Source organism: Zeus faber (genome assembly GCF_960531495.2).
Source record: "Zeus faber genome assembly, chromosome: 6".
Lineage (NCBI taxonomy): Eukaryota > Metazoa > Chordata > Actinopteri > Zeiformes > Zeidae > Zeus > Zeus faber.
The window spans coordinates 1,272,620-1,285,566 of NC_137201.1; the positions used below are offsets into that span (position 1 = coordinate 1,272,620).

The window sequence follows — 12,947 nt, forward strand, 5'->3', positions numbered from 1 at the left end:
CACGAGGTGAGGGTTAGTTGTTGAGCAACAATAAACATATCGTTTCCTCCTAACATAAAAAAGCTCCCGTTTTCTAAGCGCAGAGATGTTTGTTGTTCTTCCAGAAGCCTCCGTCTACTTCTACTACTACTTCCTTCTACACTGGCTATTTTTCTCTCAACTGTCACCGTTGTTCCGGTGAGTACTACTACTTCCTGCTCCACTGGGTATTTTTTTTCCCCAACTGCCCCCTGTCGTTCCAGTGATGGACTGCAACAGAGAATGTGCCAGCTTTTAAATGCCCTGCGCTCTCTGCACAGGCGTAAAACAAGACTGAAGATTGTTCAGGTAATTGTTTAATTTGAAATGTTATTGATTACATTTTTATTAGCAATTAATTGATAGTAGAAGCATTGTGAACATCGCCACTTCAAACCCCGAAGGGGTATAATCCAATTGTTTTCTTGCCACTTTTTATCACGGTTCAAACCCCGAAGGGTAGAACACTATTGTGTTCCTGTCAGTTTATTAGGGTTCAAACCTTGAAGGGGTTTTCTTGCCGCTTTATTAATTATTCTATGTTGTCTTAAGCCACATTTTAAATTACTGTGAGCTGGGACGAGCTAGAAACATGAAACTTGGCCCAATAATGGGCAATTATTTGCAAATGCTCCCAAAGAAACATGAGCCCAATTGGCGAGAACTGGACCCAATTCTAGCTCAATGTGCTGTACAAAAAAAAAGCCTCTTGGACCATAAAACCCCGCCAGGATGGAGTTTTTGCTCATTTGCATAATATGAAAAGCAGTAATGTGAATGGACCTTTCGATTTTTATTGTATCAACACCAAATTTGCTATACATCATTGAGGACTGAGATACACATTTCTATTATAAATGAGCAAGCTCAGGCCAAAAACATGGCTGCCACCAATCAAAAAACTGTTGCAAAAGGCGTGCCTTAGCAGAAAATTTGTCATAAGTAGGTATGGGCTTTTCCATTTTTTTTAGTGCTCGACAAGAATTTCAGTCAATTAGTTGACTAGCCGTGATGTCATCACCCTATCCCCTCAACATAGGCCATAACCTCAACCACACATAAAAACAGTTACCATAGTACATCAATTCTAATAATTAAACTAATAATGAATTATAATAACTAATAATTAAATATAACTATACTATTTAAAATTTTATTTTTCCAAATAGGCCAAGTGCTGAAGTGGGAGCCGAAGCCATAGCCCAAGCTGCAGCTCGAGCCACAGGAGCCGGAGGTTACAGCTTGAGTCTACTCCAGGTAGATTATAAAAAATGTGTTCCTATTCAATAAATCTTATATATTTCACAAGATCTCCACTTAATTTGTCCACTTGAAAGGGCAGAACAGAGCACTGGCAGCTTGTGAGAAGTGCCGGAGGGCACCGGTACGTGCTCCATAAGAGTAGTTAACGTTACGGATATGATTTGGACTGTGATATCAAAGATAAGATAATAATGGTCAATGGAACATGATGCTGTGATATGATGAGTAGAATTAGGAAAAAAGTCAAGGAGAACGTACAGAGTGGACACGGACACAGTGGGCGGAGAAGAGACGCGCAGTAATGTTGAAAAGTTTGGCTCTTTTCAGAAGGCTGGACACCGAAAAGAGACGGCTCTTAGGGCTCCCAAGCATTTCTTGAAATTGTATGAAGTAATTTATTCCACTCCAAAAAACAACATTTATAATTATTTAATGTGACTGGACTCTATAGTGACAAAACTAAAATAAGTCTTACAAGAATGGATAAAACAACCCCCCGCTCCGCTCAGAGTAGTACCAGATGCAGAACTGGGAGGGTGTGGTGGAGTAGGTCTGTGCCAGAATGTCCAGATGGAAATGGCTGCTACCCCAGTTGTCCTACAGGAGGAGGGTAGTGGTTGCTAATAACTTGGTTGCCTCGACCTTATGGCACAGACTAACCATTCTACACCCACCCAGAGGCCTGCTAGAGGAGATCCAGAGGGCCATCGTGAACTTCTTCTGGTCTGGTCAGCACTGGATCAGAGCAGCAGCCCTGTATCTACCAGTCCAGGAGGAGGGACATGGCCTTATTGACATTACATCCAGGGTCACGGCATTCCACCGCCAGACAGTGCAAAGGCTTCTATACAATTTTGGACTGAGTGGCTGGACACAGCGAAGGAGCTGCTGAGGCGGGCGGGGAGCCTTTCTTATGACAAGCAGCTATTCCTGCTGCGAACCGAGGAGATAGACTTAACAGCGCTGACTCCCTTGTATCAGTCAGTGCTGCAGTCATGGCAGGTTTTTAAGATCCACCGTGACATCATAATTACACCTGGGATGTGGCTGTTTGAGGATCCTTTAAGTTTGGGAACCCTCTGCTGGACTCTGGGCTCCTTTCCTCCTCCAGCCTGCGCTCCAGCTTGCACAGGGCTGGCTGTGTCAAGTTGGGTCATCTGCTGAAGACATCCGTGGAGCAGCTCATGAAGATAACGGGCATCAGATCCTCCAGACTGATGCACAGGTTAGTGGATGAAATCTGTGCTTCCCTGCCAGTGCCCTATAGAGCTTTTATGGAGAACCGTACTCTGTCTGACCAATGGGATGATGAGTGTGAGTATGTGTGTCCTTGACCAATGGTTTCTCCTGCTGTGAAGTGGGAGGAGGCGGAGGACAGCCTCCTGTCTTTTGCTACTCCCAAGCTGGGGGAGTTTGAGGCAGTGAGCAAGAAAGCTGCCAACTACACCTGCGTCAAAGTGACACACCTACGCTCTCTGGCAGGGGTTCGAGTGTCAAACGGGTATCCGGCACACCTGGATCCCAGTACAGGGGTGGGATGCATCTCCTGCTCTGAGAGAGAAACGCTGCAGCACCTGTTTGTTCTGTGTCATAGGCTGCAGGGGCTGTTTGCGCTACTGGAGCGGTGGGTTCAGGGTCTGGGGGAGAGCTTCTCTTTTAAACATTTTATCTTCGGTCCTGTTTACACTGTATCAATCAAATCTGTCCATGTCCTGGTGAACACTATTTCAGGGGTAGCCAAACTGGCCATTTGGAAAAGCAGGAAGAACACTGTGACGGGTCAGGGGTGAGTGGATCCGGCCAGGATGATGATTGGTCTACTCTGAGTTTTACAAACTGACTGGAAAATTGGACACTTTCAAATGTGTTTGGGGTCTCAAATTTTTTAGTTTGTTGTTTCCTGCATTATCCAGCTTCTGCTGTTGTGGCATGACTTACTGCAAATAAAGGCACCTTAAAAGTCAAAGTCTCTCTCTCATTGACAACGGACCTGTCTGTGAATAGCCTCTCTGTGCACACTCAAATCAAAACATGATCATGCGGGTTGGGTACCGAAACTCTCTATGGCACTATGCTACCGGTTCCTATATAATCTGTATCTACTTGACAGAATCGCAATGTAGATTTCAGTGCTTCATTTCGGTGACATGCCCAAGCTGCCGATTTAAATAGCCGCCCTCCGGTGCTCTGAAACCGCCACACGCACCTTCACTAAACATTATACTTTGGAGCGCGCGGCTTGAAATTATCTGTATGTCACACTGCCTCTTCCCTCCCCCATACAAACTGAGTGACCCGCCTTTTGGTCGAAAGCAGCCGTAGCAGCGGTGCTCGTCAATGTCACATTATGGTCGCTAAGCCTATCAGATAAAAGAGACGGGTTGTAAAAGTTTACACTACAGATAACATCCGGTTCATACAAACTGTCAGTTATTTGTTAACATGTACCAACATGTGAAAAGTAGGTGAAAAGTAATGAAGGACAGATGGGCTTAGTCCATAAAAAAAAGAAATGGTATTTTTTTTTTTTTACAAGAATAATAAAAACATGCCCCGGATCTATTCATCTCTCATTCAGATCATGCATTAAAGCCCTCAAAAATAATATGATATCACTGATCAAAAACGCAAGTACGTTTTGGGTCCTCTGATACCCCTTTTCCACTAACGCGAATCTTGTTCTGGTTCTGGGCTGGTGCTATTGCTGTTTCGCAGTTGGTTCAACTTGCGAACCTTCTAAGAACCGGTTTGCTTTTTCACAGGAAAAACGGGCCCGAGAGCCACGTCATTACGTCACTGTAGTTGTATACATGTTCCTGGTTTGAACCTGTGAATTGCCGCTTGGGGCTATATTTATTATTGAAATATCATCTTTGTCTATGACTCTGGAATACATTGATTCCAGTCACGGCATATATCCTCTGGTTCTTGTTAAAATGGTACTTGGCAAAAAAGCAACATATTAGTCAAGCTGAAAAGCGAGAGACAAAACCATTTAATCTTCTCATTCAGAGTCTGCGACCTTTGATGACAATTGTACTTGACGACAACTAGTATTTCAGCATTTTTAGGTAAAAGTGGAAAATCCTCCACCTAAAAAGCTTAATTCTCTATTATAGACACACATAGTAGTGTTGGCATTGAATTGCTTTGTTTAGTGGTCATTTCCAATGTGTATACTAATGATGTTCAATGATAACCACACCCCCTTTTCTGGGGGGGCAGCAAGTGAAATTGTCTAGAGGTGTCCTTTAAGCGCTTTTCTGCATTACACAGCGGATAAATGCTATTATCGATTTGAGAATCATTAACCTATCAAACGATTGGCAAACGCGTATATGGTGTTTCCTGGGGATGTGGTGCTCTTACCAGGTCGACAGTGTTTCTCTTGTTTGTGTCTGACAACTGGCCGGAGATGAAGGCCTCCCATCTCTCTCTGCTCTCCTCTGGGAGCTCTGCGACACACAAAATATACCAGAACATACGTAAAGAGGGGGTGGTCACATTATGCTTTGCAGTTCGATTAATTTCAAATCCACAGAGCTGAAAGAAAATCCAGTACCGGTCTGCATAGAAATCTAGTCCAGTCCCTACAGAATGAAATATAAAATCTCCCACCCCTAATATACACAAATGAAAATTATTTTGTAAGAAACCAACATAAAAATAAGGGCCACTGGCTTTGGAATTGTTCAAAGTTACTAGCCAGGCAAGCCAGTGGAAAATTTTGCTCATCATTAATCTCTGCAATTTGTAAAAAGCTGGGTCCGTACCAGATATGAGCTGTTGAATCTGCTGCCCATTTGGGCCTTTGTCACAGTTATGAACTATAGAGTTGGCTATTCTGGTCAGATGCCCCATGTAGCCTCGACGACGGCCTCCTCCCGCCCTGCAAAACACATCGTTGCATCACAATCATTCCACCAATTTCGACAGATGTTGAAAATTACAGAAACACTTGGGAGCTTTCTGGTGGAATGGCAAAATACTCACTGTTCTTTTTCATTGGAGTTCCATGCTTCCAGAATTCTCTGTATAAACTGGCACTTCTGAAAAAGCTGTGATATAGGAAAAACAAAAAAAACAAGTCAGTTATTTGATGACGGGAGAACTTTAAAAAGGACCATGCCACTTTCAAATTTATCTTCTTGTCAGCACAAATATTTTACCTTACCCCTGACCATTTTCCTGAGAATTCACATTTTTAATATTCTCTCCATTTTTGGATTTTTTAAAAACTGCAACAATATGATGAGGAATCTATAAGATTATCTCTTGGTCTCAGTGACAGAAACACATTTTTGTCGAATGTACTTAATTTTGCCACAGTTACTATTTTTTTAAGCAATAGTACTTCCGCTTTTTCAAATGGAATTAACTAGGGCTGCAACCAACAACTATTCTGGTCATGAATTAATCACATATTGAAGCAAACTTATTTTAGAGACATCCACTGATCAGCCACAATAGTAAAGCCACCACTATTGACATGTAGCTCCCCCTTATATCACGAAAACAGCTCTGACCCGTCGCAACATGGGCTCCACAAGACCTCTATAAGGTGTCCTGTGGTATATGGCACCCCAACATGAGCAGCAAATCCTTTGAGTCCTGTAAGTTGCAAGGTGGGGGCCCCAATGTATCAGGCTTGTTGTTCCAGCACATCCCACAGGTGGTCGATCGGCTCGGACCCTAACCCCGGCTATCCAGATGATGTAGAAGAAAACGTAATTCATCAGACCAGGCCACCTTCTTCCATTGCTCAAGGATCCAGTTCTGCTATTCACCCGCCCGTTGCAGGTTTCGGCAATGGACAGGGGTCAGCATGGGCACTTTGACCGGTCTGCGGCTTTGCAGCCCAATAGGCAGCAAGCTGTGATGCAGCACTGTGTTTTCCGACACCTTTCTGTCAAAGCAGCATTAACTTCTTCAGCAATTTGTGCTACAGTAGCTCTACTGTGGGATTGGACCAGACGGACTAGACTTTGCTTCCCACGTGCATTAATGAGCCCATGGGCACCCATGACGTTGTCTTATCCCTCCTCGGACAACTTTTGGGAGGTACTAACGACTGCATACTGGGAACACCCTACAAGACCTGCCATTTTGGAGATGCGCTGACCCAGTCGTCTCGCCATCACAATTTGGCCCTAGTCAAAGTCCCTCAGATCCTTATGCTTGCCCATTTTTGCTGCTTCCAACACATCAACTTCAAGAACTGACTATTCACTTGCTGCCTAATATATCCCACCCCTTGACAGGTGCCATTGGAACGACATGATCGATGTTATTCACCTCACCTGTCAGTGGTTTTAATGTTGTGACTGATCGGTGTAAATGTGCATACATTACAGCTTCCATCAGACATTAGAAACTTTTAATCACAAGTTTATGTATGTATTAACACAGCATTACACAATTTAAATATATGGTTATACGGTGAAACTGCTTATAATGATCACAGTTACAGTGATCAACCGCTTATATGGATAAAAAAGCTTGGGACAGAACCATTCCTATACAAATGCTGCTCAAATAATTTGCTTATAGTAATCCACTTACAGCGTTTATTTTGGGTCTTTTCATACATAACATATTCAAAAAATGTAAAACTTTGGTAATTGGTAGATTTTTTGATGATCATCTGGATACTTTGCCACACGGTAACCTGTCTGCAGTGGCGGCGCTACACTGGGGCTTGCCGTTACTATAGCTCGGTCAGGATTTTGCATAGAACCGGTGCAACCCCCGTAGTACATGTAGGTAGTGCATGACTGGAATTTTCCTTGGGAGTAACAAATTGAGACACCCAGAATAGGCATCCAAAGACACGTTATCTTGCATCCGTGGCTGAAGCCCTACATGTTTGATGAGGATGCTCTCCTTGGGGTTCTCCTGCTCCGAATTCCCCTGGCCATTGGGGCCAAGTGTCTGGATGGGGGGCATGGCCAGGATCATGGCTGTGCAGATTTCCACCTGGATATGGAGGAAGTTGTTCCAGATGTACTTGAAATACATGTCCTGTGAGGGGGGAGGTGGAGGAAACTGTTAGCCAGGAGCAACCCACTGCTGGCGGTTTGAGGAGCTGCGTTATAGCACGTTCTATTGTTAGTCATATAATTGTTATATTGTCATGTAAAAAGCCAAAGATTCCGCATTGTGAAAGTTGGCTGCGCGCTGTAATGCAAAACTCACTAGTATGACTCCAAAAGTGTTGAGGTTGATCAGTTCTGTGTTGATGCTTTGCGTATTGCTTTGCAGCAGGCTGGCCACCAGTCTGACTACGTTTAACCTGGTGTTCCCCACTGGGGGGTCTAGCACACCCCACGTCGTCTTCATCGTGTTCTTCTGTTGGGGGAGGAAAGGAACAGTAAACCAAATATGTGATCAGTTCCTGTCCTGGGAATACAGTCATTGGACACACCATCACTCATGACTCAACGGATTATGGGAAATTGTGAAATTTTAAGCTCTTTCAATCCGGAGGTGCAAATGTGAAATGAAGGGAAATGGATAGGTTGTGTTAATAACTAGAGAGTTAAGAGTTCAACACCTTCCTCGAGATGCTAGCAGATTTTACTTTATTTTGCACTGGATTACTTAAAAACAGTGTTCTTTTATTTTTACACATTAAGCAAGCTATAGTCAGGTTTAAGGATAGGTTCGTCACTTTTCAACGCAGGCCTTATTAAAATGCTGGTTCCCATAATTTATAAATTAGCGTGCCACAACTTCGCTGAACACTTTACTACTGAGAAACTTGCCACTCAGTGGCAGCTTCTCATTGGGCCTCACTCCCACACGTGTGTAGGCTTTATAGGCCTACTAAGACACTCACCGTGAACTAAGACAACTCAATCAGTTTTTTGTGAGCTGTCTATTCCCGAAAACATGTGGTGAAACAAGCCGTTCAGAATTGTGATCGCTTCCTACATTACTTGGTGTCTCAGTAGAATTGCCCCCCATCTGAGAAACTCCACCCACGGCTGGAGAATAGCAAGCACTGCTGGAAACTGCTCCGTTGGCTTACAGACCAGCATCAATCTTTTAAAAGAAAGAGGAAATAATACCAATTGCTAAGAAACTGCACACGATGGAAATTTAAGTATTTAAAAAATAATTCTGCTGTGTTTCTTTCTAAAAAAAAAAAAAAGAAAAAGTATGCGGTATATAGAGCATGCGGGGCACGATCTGATGTGCGTTTCTCCATTCTAAACTACATTCACTCCACTTCTAAAAATAGTGTGGTTTTATTGTCGATGAATTTATTTAATTTTCCGACATTTACATGAAACAAAAAAAATCCCTGCAATTGTGCCCGCAACGAAAGTCGGAGCAAAGATAAAAAGTTTATGGACTAAATATAACGGAACCCGGAAGTAAAGCTCAAACCCCATTGGCTCACAGAACAAGGGGCCTCAGGAAGGTGGCACCATCCCACAGAAACTAGAGCATCCTGGAACAGGATAGTTGTGAGGAATGTTAGAATGCATAATCTGAGTCGTATTTTCAGAAGAAAAAAAAAACTAAAAAACAAACAACAAAAAAAACCCCACGTTTTTTTGGACCTTAGAGACCTATATTAAGTTGTTGAAAAGGAGCACAATAGGTCCCCTTTAAATAAAATGTGATTGAACTGTTATTCAATACATACACTAAGAATAGAGACCATAAAGCCGGAATTCACGCATTTGAAAATCATGTTTTTTAAGGCTTAAAATGCAGCGGAGCATAAAGCGTTCAGCGCGGCCATGATGGGAACCAACATTTTAATAGAGCCTGGGTTTAAAGATTTAAAAATATTGATCTTATCCTTTATGTGGGATGAGACAAAGCCTCTTTAATGCAACAGTGGCAAAAATCTGGAATTTTATGGGATGCAGCCTCACATCCCGGAACCTGAGCTGCTAATCTCTATTGGTGAAACGCTACAGCACTCAGAGGACCCTTCTGTTGAGCAACTATTTTGCCACGCAATTGTAAAAAGTGGCTAAATACTGACAGCAATGATGAATCAGTGATGTCCTTAATGCTCCACATGTACATTCAACATAAGGTAGTCATACATACAGCAAATATTTAATTTGATGTTGTATGGCTTTGAAATAATGTGCATTATATACAGGCTACAGGTAGTTTTTAATACTATAAAGAGACTTTGAAAGCTTATACAGTGGTACCTCGACTTACGACTAATTTGTTCTATAAGAACGGTCATATGTTAAAACAGTCGTATGTCGAAGCATTTTTTCCCATATACACCACGCTCATTTTTTTCTATGATTTCCCACTTAGTTTCAATGGGAATCATTGCCATTTTCTTTTTCCCAACATCCTTCTTCTTAGGACTCATGAAGGGTGAAAAACAAAATACAGAGCACAAACACAGTAAATATGAAAAAAATATGGATAAGCCACGAACTAAGTGCACACACGATGTAGGTCGCCCGCTGACTGACTGCTGATTGACCGCCGATCCGCCAACTGCAAATTTCCGCGGTCATATCTCGGTCGCAAGTTGATACAAATTTTCGCGACTATCGCTACTCGTATCTTATATTAGTCGTAAGTAGATGCAGTCTTAAGTCGAGGTACCACTGTACTTGCTCTGCTAATTAACTCAATCAGTTGGTAAAACCAAACAATACATTGTGTATGTGGTTTTCCAGAATATCAGCTTGGAATTCCAAACCAGTCCTGAACTGTTAATAGGCTTACAGTAGCTGGATGGCGGCACGTGCTTTTACCTTTGGTGGTTCAAGTAGCAGCTGGTGAAAGTCTTTGAGTCTGGGCCTGACAGCTTCCAGTATGCTCTGGTTGACTGAGAACAAAGGGTGGGACATTCCAGGGGGGCACTCCATGTGACCCTCAAATCTAACCGGAAAATGTGACTCCATCAGTCAGCGGACAAGATTTCAGGTACAAAGATAATGTAAACAGATGAAAAGATTTGGGGCCTTTTTACACTAGAGCTGGGCGATATAGCAAAAAATAATAAATTGCGATTATTTTGAGCAAATACAATGACGACACCATTACAACGATCACGGAAAAAGGCTCATATTAAAATTGTATAAATCCAACTGTCCTTTGATTATCTCGACAACTGTTCATCCAGTCTACTTCACACTTTGCGGGTGTATTGCTAGGGACCCAAGGAAGCGCAGTGTCGAATTTGGTGCAATTTGGACATGCGACACGTGTAATATTAATAAACTTTTAGTAAACAAGTGAACAGCAAGCCATCAGCTCTGGGCAGCAGCAGCGGTTTCAGGGCCCTGCGACTGAGTCACTTATGTCCGCAGGGCAGCCCATTCTAAACAGTGTAGTAGGGGTGGGCGGTATTGCAAAATTTAGTTTCCATCCAATACCAAGTAATACCAGGGTTAGACTTGTCCAAAGCAAACTATTATTATTGGTTTTGTTTGGAAAAATAGTGAACGGGGACATGCAGCGGTTCACTTTCACTGAATGATTTTCTGCCTGTGTTGCGCATGGGTGTTCACGCAACGTGCATGCTGAAACGATCTCCCGTTCACCACACAGTGACGGGCACCAAGCAAGCACAAGTAAGGAAATCTATCGAGAGAACCTGAACCCTTTTTTGTTAGTGATCGTATTGACACTAGAATCGATCTTCAAAACGAGACATAGTATCGGTAAAGCAACCCGATACGAACAGGAATGTTTCGAACGGGCACATTTAAAGTCTGAGCTTTTGTTTGAGCATAATGGTAAGCATAATTTAAAGTATTAAGTTAGCATAGTAAAATAAAATAAATATTTACTATTAATAAAAATGTTTTTAAAGTAAACTGAATACATAAAAGTACAATAACACCAAAACAACACACAACTTATTTTCTCACATCTATGTTAGGTATGTTCCCTTGCAATGCTGAGATCGCGTCATTACAGTGCTTGCAGAACATGTTTTTTTTGTGTCATTTTATTCATTTTCTCTTGCTGCTTTCTTCAGTAGGCTACTCTTGCTCACTATCTGGATTAATTAATTTGTGCTTGTGGAATGCGTCATGTGACAATGAAGTTGCTATATTGGCTGCTTTGTATTAATTGATGATTGGCTGTGTTGCTTAAAGAACATTAGGTACTTTGTGCACTTCCATCTTGGCGGTAGTGTAACGGGACTGGGATGGATTCTAACCACAAGAAGTAAATGCTGCCAAGTCCAGCTCCGGCAGGGACTTTTTGTTTTTGATGGCTGAAATACCACAGCTGGTGCTGTATATGGTCACACATGCCTTAGACGTTCTTCATTAACGAAATTTGACATTTTAGCTCGATGTGATCATTTTAATGACTATATTGGTGTCGCCCGGCACTAATTTACACATCAAGTCTACAGCAACTCAGTCAGGGTTTAGTGTGGACTTACGCTGGTCTCCTGGTCTCAAACAGTGTGAGCAGGATCTGGATAACGCTGACAATAGCGCACTCATTCTTCTCCTTGTTGAAGATGTTGGACAACAACTGCTCCACTGTCTCTTTCCTAAAAAGAATAAAGTACTTACAAATAATAATAACAACAATAATAATAATAATTCAGGGCAACATATACAGCATTCACTTAAGTCTTTAAAAAGTCTAACAAAATTGTCATTACAGGTAACTAGCTTGTTGTTTGTCTTTATTTTAGCATACTTCTCAAGCGTGGACAGCAGAGGGTCAGGCTCTGTGCAGCCCTGGACCTGGAAAATCTGGTCTCTACTCAGTCTGATGATCTCACACAGCGACTGGGAGGCGTTGGAGTGTCTCTGTGCAGGAGAGGACGGGTTGCATGTGGAAGACAGATCGAGGCAATTGACATTTGCCAATATAATTTTAAATTAAGAACTTACAGATAATTAATAGTTTTCTGCAAAAAGGTAGCTTAACAATTGCATATAATAATAAAATATTAATAATTGCATATATATTAACATCTGCAATTGCATCTCATAATCTAGGAATCATTAAACCTTTTCTTTGGAAGCCCATTGTTGTCATAACTGTATATCTTCTGTGTTGATTTTACCAATTAATTATTTGTCTTACAGACAGTTTCGCACGCTTTCGGGTTTCTGAAGAGATGCCGGAAACATCCACTATACCTTAACTGACTAGCTAACGTTCTAGGCAATATGGTCAAGCTCTGAAGACGATGATTTGTCTAGTACCAACAAAATACAATATTTGTCAGATAAGGGAGTTCAGGAAGAGACTCACATCCTCATCCTGAGAAGACTGGACCATGTCCACCAGTCTCTGGATCACCTTCTCCTCATTTAACCACTGTAACAGGGCAGACAGCAGATGGAGGTGTTAGATGGTTGAGACAGCTCAAGAACCAAGAACATTTATTGTTGGAGCAAGTGATTTTTGAAACATCCGCAAATGCAAGATGCTCAATGTAGTGAATCTAGACTCTCGACAAAGCCATCTTTAACCTAGCCTGAGCAAACCTAAGAATTTATCTGTCAGACTAAGCAGATCTACGCGCCATTCAAAATTTTTTTTTTTTTAAACCTATCTGTGCAACATGTTGAATAAGCTTAATTTTGAGCTGCAAGGAAAGGACAAAACTGTGGTCAACATGATCAGTTCAGTTAATGCTTTCAAACCAAAAATGCAACTTCTGTCCTCAAAGCTGCAGCGCCATAATTTGG

The 12,947-nt window shown here is 42.0% G+C and overlaps 1 protein-coding gene across 5 annotated transcripts in view; it reads right to left on the bottom strand.

Annotated features, from left to right (window-relative positions):
• Positions 1-12,947, bottom strand: part of ppp6r3 (protein phosphatase 6, regulatory subunit 3) — a 66,328-nt gene that overhangs the window by 33,922 nt on the left and 19,459 nt on the right. For all 5 annotated transcript variants that reach the window (XM_080002283.1, XM_080002282.1, XM_080002284.1 and 2 more), the window contains exons 6-14: positions 12,508-12,573; positions 11,944-12,056; positions 11,678-11,791; positions 10,029-10,155; positions 7,477-7,629; positions 7,144-7,302; positions 5,275-5,339; positions 5,055-5,170; positions 4,651-4,736 (exon numbers count right to left, since the gene is read on the bottom strand). In XM_080002283.1, the coding sequence (XP_079858409.1) occupies positions 4,651-4,736; positions 5,055-5,170; positions 5,275-5,339; positions 7,144-7,302; positions 7,477-7,629; positions 10,029-10,155; positions 11,678-11,791; positions 11,944-12,056; positions 12,508-12,573 (999 nt within the window). The remainder of the gene's footprint in view (positions 1-4,650; positions 4,737-5,054; positions 5,171-5,274; positions 5,340-7,143; positions 7,303-7,476; positions 7,630-10,028; positions 10,156-11,677; positions 11,792-11,943; positions 12,057-12,507; positions 12,574-12,947) is intronic.